Source organism: Corylus avellana, chromosome 1 (assembly GCF_965113065.1).
Source record: "Corylus avellana chromosome 1, dhCorAvel1.hap1.2, whole genome shotgun sequence".
NCBI lineage: Eukaryota > Viridiplantae > Streptophyta > Magnoliopsida > Fagales > Betulaceae > Corylus > Corylus avellana.
Genome location: NC_142490.1, coordinates 7,609,775 through 7,629,792, shown reverse-complemented (window position 1 = coordinate 7,629,792; position 20,018 = coordinate 7,609,775). Strand labels below are relative to the sequence as shown.

Sequence of the window (20,018 nt, the reverse complement as noted above, 5' to 3'; positions counted from 1 at the left end):
TTTCTTTTTCATTTCTCTCCCTCATAGGCGCTCTCTGTTTATACTTCCCGTATATATGGGTTGCGCCCCTTTGCGCTTTTTATATCATCATTACTTATCAAAAAAAAAAAAGTCATTTCTTTGATGTGAATTTGCCACTCGGCAGAAAGATTTGGTGTTTTTATCCCCTTTCTCAACAACATAGCTCTTGAAGAAGAATAAATCTCTTCAATTCCTTGGAAATATCTTCCTCCCTCGGTTAAAGGTCTTCCCTTTGCAATAATATCCAGCTCCCGGATACTATCCAAAAGATCCTTCTTTTGTTTCCCTACATTGCCAAAAAACCTCCTCATTCCATTTCTTCAAATCCAATTTCAAGGCTTTCAACTTACACACCAGCACATAACAAGGAGATCCTTGAAAAATATAGGACATCCACCATGTCTTCACCTGCTCCACAAAACCCTATGTTTTCAGCCACATATTTTCAAACTTAAATACCTACAATCCCTATCCGAAACACCACAGTCCAATATCAAAGGAAAATGGTCTGACAGGATTCCAAGGAACATTTTCTACTTCCTTTGGCACATGAATAACAAAAGAAGCATCTAGACACTTTTTATGTGTACAATAACCAGGGAACATTTTTTTTTTTTTAAAAAAAAAAAAAAGGAATACATGATATCTTCCTCCACCATCAATACACAAGTTTGGAAAAAGGCCATGGTAACTAGATCTAGAAATAGGGCCTTATCCCCATTAATCTCTGCAGTCCTAACAACTACCTTATCTTCAAACGGACCCTCTAGCCACTCCCTACTCCCTAATGGCTGAAAAAGGAATAAAGATTCTCATGAAACCAAATTATGTCTTCCTTCACCTCTTTCCTTCAAAACAAACACCATCAGATTGAACATTCCCAACAAACTTCGCTCTTCTATGGGAACGCCTAAGCTTATGCAAAAACTTGATGTTGTTATCACCCTATGAAAGCCAACCCAACCTCAATTTCTGCCACTAACAAGTCTGCATTTGAAATAACGTTTTCAAATCACTTGAGTTCCTTCCACACCATTCGTCTTGAGATAAATATGAAGCCCTCTCCTCTGTGTCCAAAATCTAAATCTCATCAGGCAGCCTACCCCTCCAAACCCCTAAATCCCCAAAGCTACTTCCATTTCTACGAGTCGTCTTTCAAGGCTTTATTTTTATACAAAATACACACTCATTCTCTGGAAAATTCTGTCTATCTTTTACACATGTCAATGTTCCCATCATAATTAACATGTTTAGCAGGGTTGGAATTCTCATTAAAGTTTAAAATTTAACCCCTCTTTGTCATCAGGAGTATTAGATTAAACCCCATCGAAACTCACCACATCAACAATAAGGTGATTTAACAATTAACATGGCACCTCACGAGGCACATTAGCAGGAGAAAAAATTAATATTTTACTAAAGAAAAGGTTTATAAATGAGTTGATTCTTCTAAAATCTATTAAAATTAGTGTGCCTTAGTATGAACTCATATAAATGAGCAGCAAGACACAAATATTAGCATTTATAATAATTCTTGACAAAATTTATTATGGACAACCCATAGTGATTAAGTCAACAAAAGCAAGCTTTTGACAGATTCAATCAGAAAAGGATAAGGGCACTACAAGTACATCAACCACAAGCTCCTATTCTTAAAAAATGAATAAACAAAGTACGTGAGTAGGCGTACCAGAAAGAAAAATGGTTCCTGTCAACGAGCAGAACTGTACAATCAACTTTCGAGCAGAGACCGCAATAGGGCAGTCAAGCCAGTAACCTTCACAGGAAAACTTATGTCGGAGTGCTGCATATAAGCTCAGGAGCCACCCAATATGGCCACTTGAAATCAAAATGTCACGCCAAGCAGGACCAGGCTACAAGCAGCATAAAAAGAGAACCCAGAGAATGTAAATGACTAAAATGTAAAGAGTTCAAAATTCTATGCTATGTTTGTTAAGTGTTTTTTGTGTTTTGGTTTGAAAAGGTTATTAATGTAATAGAAAGTTGAGAAGTGTTTTCGGTGGGTCCACATTTGAAAAACATTGTCTGTAGGGTCCAGTTAAGAAAACTGTTTGGTAAAATTTTTGAAAAGTGTTCTATGTTTTCAAAGAAACAAACACTAAATACACTTATTTTGAGAAAACAAAAGCTTATTTTTTAAGGTGTAAGGCTGAGATCTTACTTCTAGATTATTACATTGTTTTTTTTTTTTTTGATAAGTAATGATGATATATAAAAAAAGCGCAGAGGGGCGCAACCCATATACACGGGAAGTATACACAGAGAGCGCCTAGGAGGGAGAAAAATGAAAAAGAAACTCAGAGAAACTAATCACTAGAGGAGTAAGCCAAGCGGCCGTCCAAGAGTAAAGAGTAAAGAAGAAAAAATGAATCAATTCCTCTATGGTCCTAGTGGAATTATCAAAACATCTAGCATTTCTTTCATTCCAAATACACCACATAAGACATAGAGGAATCATCTTCCACACCACCGCACTTCGAGCTCGTCCTCCCGCCCACCAAATAGCAAACAAGTCCCTCACCCGGCAAGGCATGACCCAATGCAACCCAAACCTCTGAAAAATCATGTGCCAAAGAGCACTTGCAAGCTCACAGTGAAGAAGAAGATGATCGACTGACTCTCCGTTCTTCTTACACATGCAACACCACTCCACTACCACTATATTCCTCTTGCGCAACGTATCATGAGTCAAAATTTTCCCTAGGGCTGCAGTCCACCCGAAAAAAGCCACCCGCTGAGGCGCCTTAGTACGCCAGATGCTCTTCCAAGGAAACTCCTCTTTACTAGAAAAGGTCAAGGCCTTGTAGAACGACTTAACCTCGAACTTGCCTTGCTTGGACGAAGACCAACAAATACGATCTACACTGCCTAAAGAAACCTTGCAAGAATACAACCGCTCAAAGAAAGGAGAAACCAAATCCACCTCCCAATCTTGGACCGATCGTATGAAAATGACATTCCACTCCACAACCCCATTCCTCCCAATAAAATTATCCTTCACCCAAGCATCTTTGTGTCTGGCGATATTGAATAAGGACGGGAAAGCTTGCTTCAAAGAATTGTCCCCACACCAAATATCATGCCAGAAACGAACTTTCGATCCCTCCCCCACCTCAAACCGAATACCTTTGGCAAAGGAATTCCACCCATTCCGAATATGCTTCCAAAGACCCACACCATGAGAGCCCGAAGCATCCTTCGTGCACCACCCACCTTCTTGGTCTTCATACTTAGCTTCGATCACCTTACACCAAAGAGCCCCATTCTCATTTGCGTATCTCCAAAGCCATTTCCCCAAAAGAGCTTGATTAAACTGGTGCAACTTCCGAATACCAAGACCCCCATAGCGAAGCGGGCTGCAAACTTGGTTCCAACTTACAAGATGCAACTTGGGCTCATCCCCAATTCCTCCCCATAAGAAATCTCTTTGGACTTTCTCAATCCTTTTAGCTACACTTGCCGGAATCGGAAACAGAGACAAAAAGTAAGTCGGAAGATTAGCCAAAGTGCTCTTAATGAGGGTTAAGCGGCCTCCTTTAGAAAGATACATTCTCTTCCAACCTGCCAACTGACGCTCCATCTTTTCGATCACTTCATTCCACATAGCCGTATCCTTGTACGACGCCCCTAGAGGGAGACCCAAATACTTCATAGGCAAATCGGCAACACTACACCCAAGGATGTTAGCTAAAACCCCAATGTTCTCCACCTCACCAATGGCCACAATCTTTGATTTTCCCAGATTCACTCTCAAACCAGAAACAGCTTCAAAACATAAGAGAATGAGACGAACATACCGGATTTGCTCGATAGAGTCTTCACAAAAAATCAAAGTATCATCCGCAAATAAAGAGTGGGAGACCATCAACTCCGACAAGACCCTATTTCCCACCGAGAAACCCTTCAAAAGGCCTTGGTCAACCGTTGCATTCACCATCTTACTCAAAGCCTCCATGACCAAGACAAACAATAACGGTGAGAGAGGATCCCCTTGCCGGATTCCCCTCGAACTATTAAAGAACCCTTCCGGAGAACCATTCACAAGAATGGAGAATCTTACCGTCTTGATACACCACTCTATCCAAGCCCTCCACCTCTCGCCAAACCCACATCTATGCAGCAAATACAGAACAAAGTCCCAATTTACATGGTCATAGGCCTTTTCCAAGTCCAATTTACAAAGAACACCTGGCACCCCTGATTTCATACGACTATCCACACATTCATTTGCAATGAGAACGGAATCTAGGATTTGCCGACCCCCAATAAAAGCGTTTTGAGAATAGGAGATGACCTTACCCAAAACGGTTTTCATCCTATTGGCAAGAACCTTAGACACAATCTTATACACTCCTCCCACCAGGCTAATGGGCCGAAAGTCCTTCATCTCCACCGCATCCGCCTTCTTCGGAATCAAGGAAATAAAAGTTGCATTCAAGCTCTTCACCAATTGACGCCTACGATAGAACTCTGCAAAAACCGCCATAACGTCTTGTTTAATAACACCCCAGCAAGCTTGAAAAAAAGCCATGGAAAAGCCATCTGGGCCCGGAGCCTTATCACCATCCATGCCTTTTACCACCTCCCAAACCTCCTTTTCCTCAAAATCTCTTTCTAACCACCTACTATCCTCCTCTTCGATGGTCAAAAACTGCTGGTTATCCATTCTAGGGCGCCAAGTGCTTTGTTCCGAATAAAGGCTTTGGTAAAACTGCACTATGTGATCTTTCACCTCAACTGGATCACCTGATAACACGCCATTAATACGAAGCACTTCCACACTATTGTACCTTCGATGAGAGTTAGCCATCTTGTGGAAAAAACGAGTATTTCGATCCCCCTCCTTGAGCCACAAAGCTCTCGATTTTTGGCGCCAATGAATTTCTTCACATAACAATGTATTCTCCAAATCTTTCAACTTGTCCACCTTCCGGATTTTCTCCTCCTGATCTAAACCTCTCGATTCTGCCAGCTCATCCAGCTCCTGGATATCTCCCAACAACTCCTTTTTTTTCCTCCCAATATCCCCAAAGACCTCCTCATTCCACTTTTTCAAGTCCACTTTAAGGGCTTTTAGTTTATTAGCTAGCACAAAACTAGGCAAACCCTCAAACGAATATGACCCCCACCAAGAAGCAACCTTATCAACGAAGCCCTCTGCCTTAAGCCACATATTTTCAAATTTAAAACTCTTCTTACCTCCACAAGGAGTCCCACAGTCCAATAATAAAGGAAAGTGATCCGAGAGCAGGCGTTGAAGTCTCCTTTGTGATACTGTTGGGTAGTGGTCCTCCCAATCCGAAGAAAGCAAGAACCGATCAATCCTCGACCAACTCTCATCTTCTTGATTATTGGACCAAGTAAATTGACCCCCCACCATCGGAATATCCACCATATTATTCTCTGAGATGAAGTCTGAGAAATCCATCATGCCCGAAGAGAAATAAGAACCATTGGTGCGCTCACTGGGAAAGCGAACACTGTTAAAATCCCCGCCCAAACACCAAGGGACCTCCCACACCCTCATCAAACCAGCCAATTCTTCCCAAAGAGCCCTTCTCTCCAAATCCTCATTCGGCCCATACACTCCCCCAAACGCCCAAACCCATCTATCCTCTACATTTTGAAAGGAGCACGCCAAAGTGAAATGTCCCACACACTCCTCCTTACACTCCACTACCCTCCTATCCCACATCATTTGCATCCCCCCCGACGCACCGTTAGAACCTTTATACTTCCACCCCACATGCTGACCTCCCCAAAGACTATGAATCACCTCTCTGGAGATGGTCTCCATCTTCGTCTCAATCAAACACACTACATCTACTTTCCATTCCTTTAAAAGACCCCTAATGCGCAATCTTTTTTTGAGGGCATTCAACCCTCTCACATTCCAAACTACTATATTAAGCTTCATGATCCACCAAAACGACCCCTCTCATCTTCCTCAATCTCTTCAAGTCCTTTGAGTGCAGGAACACAGGCAGAAGCACCTCCCAAATCCGAATTGTACTGCATTCTAGAAGCTTCTATAGCATTGAATAATGCCTCCAATTCCTCCTTTTTCCCCTCATCGGAAACACCAATTTTTGGGCAAAATTTGAGGCATTTTCCAACTACCCAGCTGGATGAGATCGAGTCTGACCCTAACTCCTCCAAAACTGCAGCTTCAGCAACTTTGTCCCCATCCATGCCTGAATCAGACTCAAAAAACTCCAAAACCGATGATCGATCCAGTCTTTTTTGCCCAAATTGAGTCAATGGGCCCAAACTCTCTTCCACCCCCCGACAATCCTGCTGAACCCATTCCCCCACAGCCATCCCAGACTTCCGGCAAGAGGGACTCCCCCTCAGAAGCTGACGGTTGGCCCAACACATACCTTCCCCAGCCTCTCCGGTCTCCCTAGGCCTCTCCGGCGCCTTCTGGAGTTCCTCCGACGACGGAAGGGTCTCCGGCACCCTCTGAGTTTTTTCCGGCGACAGGCCCATGGGCCCCTTAAACTGTCCAGACGTCGCAGTTGAGGGTCCTAGTGGACCCACCAATGTCTCATCCCCTCTCTGCGGCCCATTCTTCCTCCTCCTATATGTTAACAAGGTTGACTCGTTGCCGGAGGACTGGGTATTCTTCACCGGACTTACGGGCTCCAACTCTATGGTTCGCTCTTCTGCCCGGAAAATACCAGCACCCCCCACAGACTTGCCGCTTATCTCCCTGGGAATCCCTCCTGTCGCTGACCCATTCCCCCCTCCGCCTGAGAAAGTCACCGGAGTATCCATGGGAAGATGCGGGTCTCTCGGGTTTACCTTAAGGACCTCCGAGGATGCCGCTACTGGATAGCTTGGTCCAGTTTTAAGTGGGCTAGAGCCTGAGCCCACGACTCCTTTGGGCTTAAAAATCATTTTCTTCCTGACCTTCAGTCTACTTGTTCCTCCCGTTCCAGTTTTCTTCTTCCCTTTCACTTCTGTCTTCCCCAGACCACCACAAGTCTTATTATCTGGCCCAAGCCCATTAAGCTCCATCTGTTTAAACACCCTATCAATCCTGGTCATCCCCACGTCACATTCCCTCTTCAGACGTTTCAGCAGTTCCTTCACGTTGAGGAGCTCGATGCCTACCTGCCCAGCATGGTGCCCCATCCCCTCCCGTCCCTTCACGCAATCAGAACCTGACAACGCTACCATCTGTTCCGCCGACCTTGCTGTAACTCTCGCCGGAGCTGAAGACGAGACCTCCACGCACCCTTCGTCCTTCGCCCCAAGCTGTCCATTCGCTCCCTGGTTTTGCACAGACTTCGCCGGCCAGAAAAACTTCGTCGGGACCCCCCCAGAGCCTCCCTGAACCATCGCCGAAACTTTGGCCTTCGGACCAAACGTGTTCTTACCATAGCTCTGAACCTTCTGCTCCATAGGTCCTCGCCGACTCTGGACCTGGCCGAAACTACCTCCTTTCTGGAATTCCTTCGTCTGCAATCTCACTGTTTCGGCATAACTTCTCTGGTTCTTAACGTCATTGTCCCCCTTTTCACCCTTATCTCCCCTAAACTCCCTGCATTCACTGATCACTCGATGACCACGAAGAAAAGAGGAAGCTGCTTGCATTTCTTTAAAGAAGCGATCCCACCCAAACCCACGTCGACCTTCAGGGATGATGATTGAGCCGCATCTCTTTCTTCCATCGAATTCCTCCACTGTCAGGAAGTATCCATGCCTATTTGAGCTCTTCTGTGCAATAATTCTGGGGTATCCAGCTCTAGATTGATCCCAGAATACCTCAGAGCTCTTCACTGCCACCAAATCATCCGCTACTTTCACCAACCAGGCTAACTCATCCTTTTTAAGAAAGATGGACCTTGTGATTCTGTAGCTCCTTTCAAAAATTCTCACTCCTGATGCCCCTTCCTTGATCAACACCTCAAACTCCTTGGACTCCACCTTCCACCTCCTCGGTCCAGCCATGACACAAACTAACACTAGCTCCAACCACCCTACACGCGCCCTCACGCGCCGTCACAGCACTCACAGCACTCTCACAGCACTCTCACCAAAGCTTCAAAGTGTTCCTAAAAAATATCAAATATCATTGTTTCTTTTATAAATAAACAAATATCATTAAAAGGCGCAAAAGAAGCAACCCAGATACATAATATGAAGTAGACTAGATTATAATTATACTGGTAAGGTTGGTTTTTATTTTTGGAAAGCAAATGTAGGATAGTGGGGAGCAGGAATTTATTATGCTATCTATTAGAATGACAACCACACTCTTCTCCCTTTTTTTTTTGATAAGTAATAATGATATAAAAAGCGCAAAGGGGCGCAACCCACATACACGGGAAGTATAAACAGAGAGCGCCTAAGAGAGAGAGAAATGAAAAAAAAAATCAGAGAAACTAATCACTAAAGGAGAACTTTAAAGAAATAATTTCTTCTATCTCTTATAACTACTTCCAATCAGCATCTTAAGTTTAAGATTTCCTGCTACTGATCACACACACACAAAGCTCGTTACCTGTACTAAGGTACACTCAAATCTCTTAAGTGAATCAGTATCATGCCTAGCTCCAGCAGAGAAAACATTTATACTGGTTTTCGTGCTATTGTTGTTGTATCGAAAATCCCAGTTCAGGATCTGAAGCATGAGACGGAGTGCAGCATTACAAACTTTAACCTCGGGTACAAGAGAGTTGGATTCAATTATCCTATTTGCGACACATAAAGCAGCATCTCGAGCCCAACAGTAGAACATCTATTATTATATGGCATCAAAACAACAATGACCAATGTCAGAAGAAACAAATGAGAACCATAAAAAGAAGTCCATGTATTAACAACTGCTCATTCTGGAAGGAAAACTAAATAGAGGATTGCAAACAGAAAATGAAAAGAACCTTCAAATTGTCTATCTCTAATGACCTCCGGCATTGCTCATGAAACTCCCTAGGAAGGCCCATAGCACTTGAAGTAGAGGGTGAAAATTCAGATACCTGAAGAGAAATATATTCATACTCCTTTATCTGGTAAAATGCTATAAGCTGAAGCAAAAACTAGTACGCATATAAAACGTATTTTTACAAGTAATCCAATCTCATAAAGAAGCACAAAGAGGAGCAACCTATGTACACTTGAAGTATAGAAGAGAAATACCCAATTATGAAACAGAAGAACACATATCAAAAAATTCTAAGAAATTAGAGAAATGAGAACAATTGTAAGCAGTCATCCAAACATAAAGAGATTTGAGCATAATGGCTTTTAGTTCCATCACCACTAATCCACCACTATAATGTGTTTCTTTCTTCCCTAAAGCTGTCATTCAAACAAAGAATGCCAGTTTTGACAGAGACATATTCTTCCAAGAAAAGGCAGAGCCATCGAGGGAAATTAGCGCCTTCTAAAAAGATTTAACCTCAAAAACCTGCCTTTTGAAAGGAATCCAACAAATCGCATCTTCGCCACCCCGTCTCAACCTAAAAGAATATAAAAGTTAAAAAACAAGGTCATCGAACCCATCTCCCAGTCTTACATTGATCTAATAAAGGTGATGTTCCACTGTTATGAATCTTTAGAGAACTGATCATCTGCATCCACTGAAGCCTCCTTGAAGCGATATGCTAAACAACTCCAAGAAAGTTTCCTCCAAAAATTGATCCCCACCCCACATATCATGGCAAAATCTTTTTTTGATAAGTAAAAAGATGTATTAAACAAAAGTGCAAAGGGGCGCAACCCTAGTATACATGGAGTATACAAGAGAATGACTAAGAGGAAGAAAAAAAAGAAGAGAACATAAACAGAAAGTCAGGGAAGCTGATCACTAAAGGCACTAGCCAGCTAGCAATCCAAGTGAAAAGGGTGTACAAGAAAAAGTGGACAAGGTCCTCAATGTTCCTAGACGAGTCCTCAAAACATCTAGCATTTCTCTCAATCCAGATGCACCACATAAGGCAAAGAGGAACCATCTTCCACACAACAGCACTACGAGATTTGCCACCCGCCCACCAAGAAGCATACAACTCCCTGACACAACCAGGCATCAAAATCTTATCTTAGCACCATCACTCACCTCAAATCAAATAAATCTAAGGAATTCCCTCCAACCCCTCCTAATATAATTCCACACTCCAACACTGTAAGATCCACTAACCTCATTAGAACACCACCTTTGCCGCAGGCTCTTATATATAACATCCACAACCAATTGCACAGAGCTTCTCTCTTTGTGGCATAACAGCATAACGACTTCCCCAAAAGAGCTCGGTTAAGAAAAAGCAAATTCCTAACCCTCAAACCACTTGAGGATATCAGGGTGCAAATTTTTGGCAAACTAACTAGATAGAATTCGAATTGATCACCAACCCCGCCCCCCAAGAAATCCCATTGAAATTTCTCTATATGATTAGCAACACCAACTTGGATCGGGAAAACAGACAAAAAAAAAAGTGGGAAATAGATAGAGTACCTTTAATCAAAGTGATTATAAAGCCGCTTCCAACTAACCAAATGACATTCCATCTTTTCAATCATACCATCCTAGATTGATTTGCCTTGAAAGGAGTCCCCAATAGAAGACCCAAATACTTCATAGGCAATGAGGAAATCACACAACCAAAGGTACAAGTTAAGCGTTCAACATCCTCCACAACGCCAAAAGGAATAACTCTGATTTCGCCAAGTTAATTTTCAAACCTGGGGAAGCTTCAAAGCATATAACAAAGGTGATCTGAATTTCCCTCACAAAAGATCAATGTGGCATTCGCAAAAAGGAGATGAGACAATATGAACTCATCATTATTCCTCAACCCCACCGAAAAACCTGATAAGAGTCCCTTTTTCACCTTAGCGAATGCCATCTAACCTTAGCGAATGCCATCTACTCAACTCCATAATAACAACAAAAAGTAGAGGGGATACACGATCCCCCTTGCCTTAGGCCATGAGAATTGTTAAAAAAGCCAAAGGGAGATCATTAGTCAAAACAGAGAAGCGCACTGTGGAAATACAATGAGCTATTCACTCACCATTTTCCCGCAAAACCACATCTCCTTAACATATACAACAACAAACCCCGATTAATATGATCATAAGCCTTCTCTAGGTCTAATTTAAAGAGCACACCTGGTTCCTCTAATATGATTCTACTATCAAAGCATTCATTGGCAATAAGGGGGGCTAGTCTAAGAGATGTGTGCATACAGCTAATTCTCTAGTAAGGACATCTCCATATCTCAGTGAAAATAAAACTAAATATTAATATTTTCTTATGGGAATTGGTTTGATTGTTCCCTGTTGTCTGTTGTCGTCATTTTGGTGCATTCTTTGTCATTTCTTTTGTGTTAATGCTGAGTGTAGCGGTGCTCATTCTTGTCGGAGAGTTACGGTGTGTGACGTGGCCTCTACAGGCTATTGGCCTATGGAGGTTTCTTCAGAAGACTCAATTTTTTTGAAGACGATATGATCAGCGAGTGGAGGTGCGACGGGCGAGGTGGAGATAGAGAGGTGCTTCTTCGTGGAGGCAAAAAATTTTGTCTATTCGGTGTTGGAAGGGGAGTCGGTGACCCATCTGGAGGAAAGGAGGAGGGGCTATGCTGAACAGTTCAATGTCGTTGGGTGCCTAGTGTATTGACTGGTTGGTCTCAATGATGGAGGTGGCACTGCGAAACCCTGAACTTAAGGATTTTGTTAAATCTTTCCAGGAGGATTTGAAGGTTCTATTGGTTCGGAGACGTAGTAATAGGGACCGGCGGTTCTTGGAGCTGGCGGTTTATGCAGAGGGAGGTCGAAAAGGGCTTATTCTCCTTCCTAAGGGGCAAAGGGCAGGGAAGGAGACGTGTTCCTGGGGAGTTGAGTAAGGTGTTGACTTTTTTCAAAGCCAAGATTGGTTCTCCGTCATTTGGTTCTCATTTTCCGGTGGGGAAGAAATTTGAGAAGAAGGCTGGACTTGGCGTGGGCATGGGAGTGCCATCGTATGCGGAGGTGTTGAGAGAAGAGGCCAAAGTCTCAGTGACCGAAGAGGCCTCACCGGTGCGATCTGGAGATCCGTTGGGCAATCCTTCTGACACCCAACAGGGGACTTCTGTGCGAGGTGGCATGAAGTGCGTTGATGGAGCTGTTGAGCTCTCTGCTCAACGCAAAAAGACTTGCTGAGTTGATGATTCTAACGATAGCTGGCAGGTCCTATGGAAAGGGTAAGATAAAGAATACTCTTCGGGCGTGGAAAGGATCTCTAACAAAGGCAAAAGCTAAGGTGGATTGGGCCTTGAGGAGAATTCTGGAAGGTTTGGTGGTGTTGGGTTCCATTCCAGGTATTGGGCCATCACGTAAGCCCATTTGTGTTGGGCGGGTTAAAAGGCAAGCATGGGCTCCTAAGTGTAAGCTTAGGCCCAAGACCAAGTCTCAAGTTAAACTTAAACCCAATCGGGGTTTGGGTCGTGAGGAGAAGCCTGCAACCTTGATGGGGGCTCCAGGTATGATTTCTGTTATTCCCAATCAGAACTCTACTCTACTGGAGAAGGTGCCAGAGGTGGTCATGGTTGTGGAGACCACAACTTGCGTAATCTAGCATGAAGGGATGACTCTGGATTCTGCTAGGACTGTCAATTGTCTCTTTGGGTCTCCTTTGGCAAGGGCTAATGCTACTGTGTTGCTACCGGTTGCTTAGAATGCGTTTGAAGATTTCGGTGATGTCCAGCGGGAAGGGTTTTCTTCAGTACCCGTTGTTCAGCACTTTGGGCCTTCTTTGGCAAGTTTCGGTTTTGTTTAGCACGATTCTCCGGAGGAGGGACAGTTCTCGTTGGTAGGTCTTGGGTCCAATGCTAGCTTGCCGGAGGTATTGGCTTCAAATCGTGCCGATGGTCTTGATGTTCTGACTGTGCTGGCCTTCCCAACACTATCGATTCATAAATCTCTGAAGATCTACACCTGAAAACTAAAGGATATTAAGTTTGCAAAGATGGACGATAGCCTGATTGCCAAGGCAATGACGGTGATCAACGCTGCTAGTCCTTTGGATTTCAGTCTGAGCTTGCCTTTGCAGCCGTCTGATCTGACTCTAGCTAAGACCTTGTCAGAGGTTATTAACCACCCGATGAAAGCAAGTGCAGATGCCTTGAAAGCCAGCATGGAGGTTTCTTTCAAACTTACATCCAGCATGGAGATAGTCAAAAAACATTCATAATATCTTCTTTGAGAACCTCCCAACAAGTCAAAAAGAAAGCCAAAGATAAACCTACAAGGCCTGAGACCTTATCACTGTTCAGAGCTTTCATTACCTCGAAAACTTCGCTATCCTTGAAAGCTTTCTCCAACCAAATAGCCTCCTTTTCACCAATAGAATCAAAAGGAAGACCATATAATTTAGGCCACCAACTAAACTTTTCAAAGTAAAGACAACTATAAAACTGCAGAATATGCTCTATTTTTGTAATATTGAAAGATATCGAGCAATTAAAATCTAAAGATTCAAAGGTGTTGTTTGATTAGTTCAAATTAGCCACACAGTGGAAAAGTTTAGAATTCTTATCTCCCTCTCTCAACCAAAGTGTTGTCAATTTCTGTCTCCAACTCACTTCTATTAGAATAGTCAATCCAAGTTATTAATAATCTTAGCCTTTCTCAAATTCTCAACATTAGATAAGGTTCTTCCTTCAGCAATAACATCAAGACCTCAGAGTTCGTCCAAAAGGAACTTTTTATGCTTTTGAACATTACCAAACACCTAAATCCTTTTCCTCAAGTCGGTTTTCAAAGCTCCCTATTTACAAGCCAAGATAAAACTAGGAGAGCCTTAAAATCTGTATGTTAATCACAGTGGGCCAGCTCAGTAACAGCAGCCCACAGTGGGCCAACTCTGTTCTTAGAACCATCAGGACCAGGCCCACATCAATCCTATTAATTAAACGGTCTTCCCCATTAAGAAACTCCAGCTCACTCCTTAAGTTTTAAAAATCAAAATTGACACCGTTATGGCCAACTCTGTTCTTAGAACCATCAGGACCTATGCCCACATTAAGCCTATTAATTAAATGGTCTATTCCCCTTTAAGAAACTCCAGCCATTCCTCAAGTTTTAAAAATAAGTTGACGCCCTTATCACCCCTAGAGCCACTTATCCAGCCTGCACCACAGTCTGACGTTCCATACCTTTGGCTCTATAGTATTGGAAAAACTAGAAGAATTAGTGTCATGGTGTTCGCTGAAATTTTCCCCAACCCAACTAATACCTCTGCATACAACCGTTTACCAACATCCTCAGCCAAAGCTCTCAACATCGACACTGTTAGAAACACACCCATGCCGAACTAAGGGTAACCACCTTGAGAAAACCTGGGAGGTTTTACCTGAGTCTAGCGTCGTCGGACGATAGATTCTAAAACTTTTAGAACTCAAGAGTGAAACCTCTCCAGCTCCTACCACCTCTTCCTTCCAGATCCAACTGCCACCTCCATACTCCACAACTGCCAAGAAACGACGATGTTTGTTTGACTAGAGCTGGGCAATGAAGGCTTTATTTCTAACCCTAGAAGACTTTACAAACTCCTTCAACCCTTCCGCTTGCAATAGAGCCTCCACGATTCCCAACAGCCAAACCACACTAACTGTACCCAAGAAGACTGAATGTAAGATTTCCAACTTCTTTCATATATCCATAAAACAAAAACCCACTCCTCAACCGCAAACTGGAAAGACTTAGATTCGACAAAAAACCATCTCAACTTCCCGATTCTGATTACCTTTTAATGTGTCTTTGCATGACATCTGACATAGGATCCTATCTAAAGTTGTTCAGTTTAATTCTCAGCCAACCTTTGCCCCACATAATTTTCCTCTTACTCTTTCTCTGCTTGTAGTACTTTGAATATAACTAACTTCATGGCTCTGCATTGGGGAATTCCAGGTTCAATTTAACCCCCCAAATACATGCGTGGGTAAGAAGCACTGTCTCTAGGCCAAGAGCCAGAATTTAAAGGTACTGTGCCCCACCCCCACCCACCAAACAAGGTCAGGAAAAAGAAAAGGGAAGACTCTTTAAGTTGCTGAACAATATTGAGAAATGTTTCCACATGTATCTACATATAAAAAATGATAATCTATAAATTGACATATACCAAAGATTCCAGGAAATTGACTCCAATGAACTGCACGTCTACGCCATGAATGCCAAGAATAGCCTGATGTACCTGTAATTGTGAAAGCGTTAGTATGCCAAGATTTTTTTTTTTTTTTTTTTTGATAAGTATGCCAAGAAAAAATTTAAGGTAAATTGCCCAATCTATCCAACAAGTACTTCAATTCCAGATGCTGTGGTGAATCTGTTACTTTAAAATTTGTTAAAATCAAATACAATAATTTGGAAACAATAAAGATAAAAGTGAGAGAATCTATTGGCCCAACATGGAGTAACTGAAAAAGTAAAGAGGAACCATTAGTGGCGAAGACAGGGAGCTAGGGGGCCATGGCCCCCCGCCCATGCCCAAGGAAATTTTAGATGGCCTTCCCCCGCCCCCCCCCCCCCCCCCCCCCAAAACAATTTTTTTTCTAAAATTTTTTTTATCAGACAAGAATACTCCAATAAATTTGAAAAAAATAAATTTTTTTTCCTTTAAGAAAAAATGAAACATGTTTAAATTTCCACATCATGGTTTTTTTTTTTTTTTTAAAAAAAAAAAATAGTTTGGGGGACATTGACAATTGACAATTTTATTTTCATCATTGGTGGGACATTGACAATTTTTTGTAGTTTGGGGGGACATTCTCTCGATTGAAAGTTTGGGGGGACATTGTTATTTGAGGGGTAGTCTGAGGGGGAAATGTGGGCTTTTCCCTAAATAGTTTATAGATTTTATAAGCGCAAATAGAGTTAATTACTTTAGTTGTTAGCATGTATCTGTTAGGCCTCTACACAAGCCATGCCCACATTGACAAACAAGCTAACTAGGTGCTTTATTGTTTTAGTATAGGCATATGATAAGTGGAAGCATGTGTATGCGTCATTCATGATGTTAACTTCTTTTTTTGTGGGCAAAATGATGTCGATTTTTTTTTTAAGCACATTATGTTGATTGTTGATGTAATGCTTTCGTTACTTCTGTCAACTTACAGGGAAAAAAAAAATATGTATTGACATTTACCATATTTGGCTCATTCTCCTACAATCAACCAAGATTTGTGGACTAATGTGGACCTCACATAAGTCAATGGTGGACCCCACAAATTTCATGGTTGATCTATTGAATTTATAGGAGAATATGGGGCAAATATGGGGAACTCATTAACCCCTAGCATTTCTTAAATAAGAGAGTTTCACTATGAAGAAATTCGTGGGCCTAACTCATCTCCAAAAACCGGTTCAATAAAAGAGGGTTGCCCACTCCTTATAAACATGCCTATGGTCTTGTCCACAAACAATGTGGGATTAATCCTCAACACCCTCTCTCACATGCAGGCCAGTATTTTTCCTGGCCCTTGTCACAGGGTAAATAGTGAGTCTCATTCATCTTGTGATAGGCTCTAATACCATTAAAGAAATTTGTAGGCCTAACTCATCTCATAAAACCGATTCAAAAGGAGAGGGTTGCCAACTCCTTATAAATATGTGTAAGGTCTTGTTCACAAGCAATGTGGGATTATTCCTTAACATACTACAAGGCAAAAGCCAGCTCAAAGAAAGTATGCAAGGCACAAGAGCCGAAACAAGAGAGCAAAGGTCAAACAATCTACAATTGAAGGTCTACTATTGACCAAAAGAACTAAAACATTACCTCATTGGAATGCAAGGTCAGAAGTAGCAAATTTTTTTATCTTTTTTTTCTATAGATATCCTTGTTCAATTTTCCACAAAAATCTCCAATTAAAAAATAGGAAAAAAATGACGATGATAGAAGAAAAAGGTTCTGGTAAAAAAATGTAGAAAGAAAAAAAGCATAAACACATCATATTGTGTAATATATGTGTGTGTGCACACGTGTGCACTGGTACCTGATTAAAAAAAGCCTCCTTCTCCACAGCCGTAAAATCAAGCCTACACAAAAAAACAATTGTAAATTAAAATCAAGGTTTCCTTTTCTTAAGAGACTAAGCTGGAAATCTAAGCAATTCTGAGTTCAATTTTACAAAAGTTTAGTGAAATACAAAAATGCAACAAAGGCTGGTAAATTTACAAATATGCATTTATATATTGAAGGCAGTACAAAGCATATTCATTAGACAAATTCCAGACAACGATATGTCCCACATATTTGCTTGTGATCCACAAAGAAGGTAGAAACTAGGCCTGGATCACACCATTTTCATCCAAAACATGGAACAGGTGCACAGAGCAGTAAATAAAGGATGGTAACTCACGTCACAAATCTAACTCAAGACATGGTCTACATCCATTTAACATAAGGTAGCAATATCATGAATAAGATAGAGCTGCTGCCAACAGGAATTCCGTTCATTTGCCTCCTAGCAAAAAAATAACTATGGAGGGCATACACTTATTTCACATGCTCTGTTAGGAGTTTACATGTAAAATCACAAACAACTTACCATCCCCTTTTCATCAATTGAGCAGCCACAGAAGAAACCTTTGCTAGGACATAGCCCTCAGGTGAACTAGCATGCTGCATAAAAAAGCAGAGACAGAAACTGCATGCAGGATAAATTTAGTTAGTGCATGGTCAACGAACATGTCAACTTAAGTACTTGCATAATTTGATAAGACATCGTAGTGTTACAATAAGAAGTAATTACATAGTTATCACCAGAAGAACAAGCATGTAAGAAACAAATGCTATTGTGGACTAATACTAGTGATGTGAATGCTACAAGGATGATTTTAAAAAATAAAATAAAATAAAGAGCACAAAAGATAACCTAATCAAGCTTCTCTTGTCATCAGCGGTAAGAAAACCCCATTCCCTGATAGCTGCATCACGTATGGCTGCAGCAGCTTGAAACCTTGCATTTGGCACCTTAGAATTCCCTGGATAGATAAAACCACCATCAGCAAAAAGAACATGCACTATTACCTAATTTGTCAATAAACTGTCTTACTTTTTTTTTTTTTTTGATAAGTAATCCCAAGTATTATTAAGGGGTAAATATACTTTAGCCCCCTCAACTAACAAAAATTTTTTAATAAAGACCCACGAACTGACAACTGTGACACTTAGGTACATCAAACTACTAATTTGTTGCATTTAAGCTACTTGGTTAGAGGTTGCCATCTGTTTATCAGTCTTCCTATAATACCCTTCATTTTTTAAAACCAAAATAATAAAAAAAATAATAAAATAATAAAAATAAAAATAAAAAATAAAAAAAGAGCAAAGGGTGGGTTGGTTCAACCACCCAAATTTAAGGTGGGGGTGGCCTGTAGGCTAGGGGTTGCCAGCAAGCCCACCCAGAGGTGGCTGGGGGTAGAGCCACGAACCACCCCCATGGTGGTTGAGTGGTGGCTCAGCCACCCCCATTTCCATTTTTTTTTATTCATTAATAATTATAATGGTTAAATTTGGTTTTTAAAGAGTCAAAATGAGGGTACTTTCAAAAGATGACTTTTCCATCCAAAAAGTAGACGATCAATGCTAACAGAGGGGCTTAATTACAACAAAATGGTAGTTCGATGTACCCAAGCGTAATAACTGTCAATTTGTAAGGTTTTATCAAAAATGGCTATCAGTTGAGGGGGTTGAAGTATATTTAACCCTATTATTAAAAAGCACAAAGGCGCAACCCAAATATAGAAGATGTATAAAAAAGATACACCTAATTAAAAGAAGAGAAAATATCTAGAAAAGCTAGAAATATTAAAATCAAAGACAGCAGCCCAATGGTAAAGTTTCATAAAGAAAAAAAGGTTTCCACTGATGTTCGCTCACAATCCTCAAAATGCCGATCATTTATTTCCCTCCAAAGGCACCACATAAACCAGGACAGTATCATTTTCCATACTGCATCAAAATGAAGCCTACCAACTTGCTCTCTCAAGCATACGAAGAGGTCTACCACTCAATTAGGCATAAACCAAGCCAACACTACATTGCTGTAGATAGCGTTCCAAAGAGCAGTGGCAATTTGAGAATGGAGCAAAAGGTGATCCGTCGACTCTCCATTCTTCTTACAAATGCAACACCAACCTCTTCCTAAGGTTGTCCATGGCGAGAATTTTCCCTAATGCGATGGACCAAGCAAAGAAAGTCACTCTTAATGTGATCCTTATTCCACCAAATACTCTTCCCAGTATTATCATGAGGAACAAGGACATGGTAGTATGATCTAACGCCAAACAACCCTTCTCTTGGAAAGTACCTAACAAAGCTTGTCTTCACGACTCCGTCTCAATTTCATGGAATACAACAAATTTAAGAATGAGGTAAAGAAATCCACCTTCCAATCATGAGTTGCTCTAAGAAAAGTTAGCATTTCACCAATCGGAGGCACTAGAGAGATCCAAATGGTCTGCCACATAAGCTTCCTCAAATCGAGCAATACTGAACAATTCCAGAAAAGCAATCTTGAGGACTTGATCCCCACACCACACATCATGTCATAATCTAATTCTGGAGTCGTCACCCACCTCAAATCTAGTATGACTACAAAGCTCTCTCCAACCCCCTCCTAATATTTTTTCAAAGCTCCACCTCATACAACCCATGGACCTCAATAGAAAACCACCCACCCCACTAGCTGCCGTATTTAGAATCCACAACCACCCTGCATAAGGCTTCTCTCTCATGAGCATAGCAACAAAGCTACTTCCCCAAAAGAGCTCGTTTAAATAAAAGTGAACTCCAGACCCCTAACCCTACTTTAGAAATTGGAGTGCATGCTTTAGGCTAGCTAATCAAGTGGAATTTGAGCTCTTCACCAATGCCATCCCATAAAAAATCTTATTGCAAATTCCACATGCGACTGGCAACACCAACTGGGAGAGGAAAAAAAAGACATGAAGTAGGCAAATTAGATAAAGTGCTTTTAATCAAGGTAACTCCT

General features: G+C 41.5%; 1 protein-coding gene across 1 annotated transcript in view; it reads right to left on the bottom strand.

The window, feature by feature from the left end:
- LOC132168723 (exportin-4 protein) overlaps window positions 1–20,018 on the bottom strand; it is a 51,340-nt gene that overhangs the window by 27,498 nt on the left and 3,824 nt on the right. The window contains exons 4-10 of the mRNA XM_059579749.2: window positions 17,898–18,006; window positions 17,571–17,669; window positions 17,016–17,058; window positions 15,146–15,217; window positions 8,931–9,026; window positions 8,552–8,788; window positions 1,712–1,895 (exon numbers count right to left, since the gene is read on the bottom strand). Coding sequence (XP_059435732.2) covers window positions 1,712–1,895; window positions 8,552–8,788; window positions 8,931–9,026; window positions 15,146–15,217; window positions 17,016–17,058; window positions 17,571–17,669; window positions 17,898–18,006 — 840 coding nt within the window. The remainder of the gene's footprint in view (window positions 1–1,711; window positions 1,896–8,551; window positions 8,789–8,930; window positions 9,027–15,145; window positions 15,218–17,015; window positions 17,059–17,570; window positions 17,670–17,897; window positions 18,007–20,018) is intronic.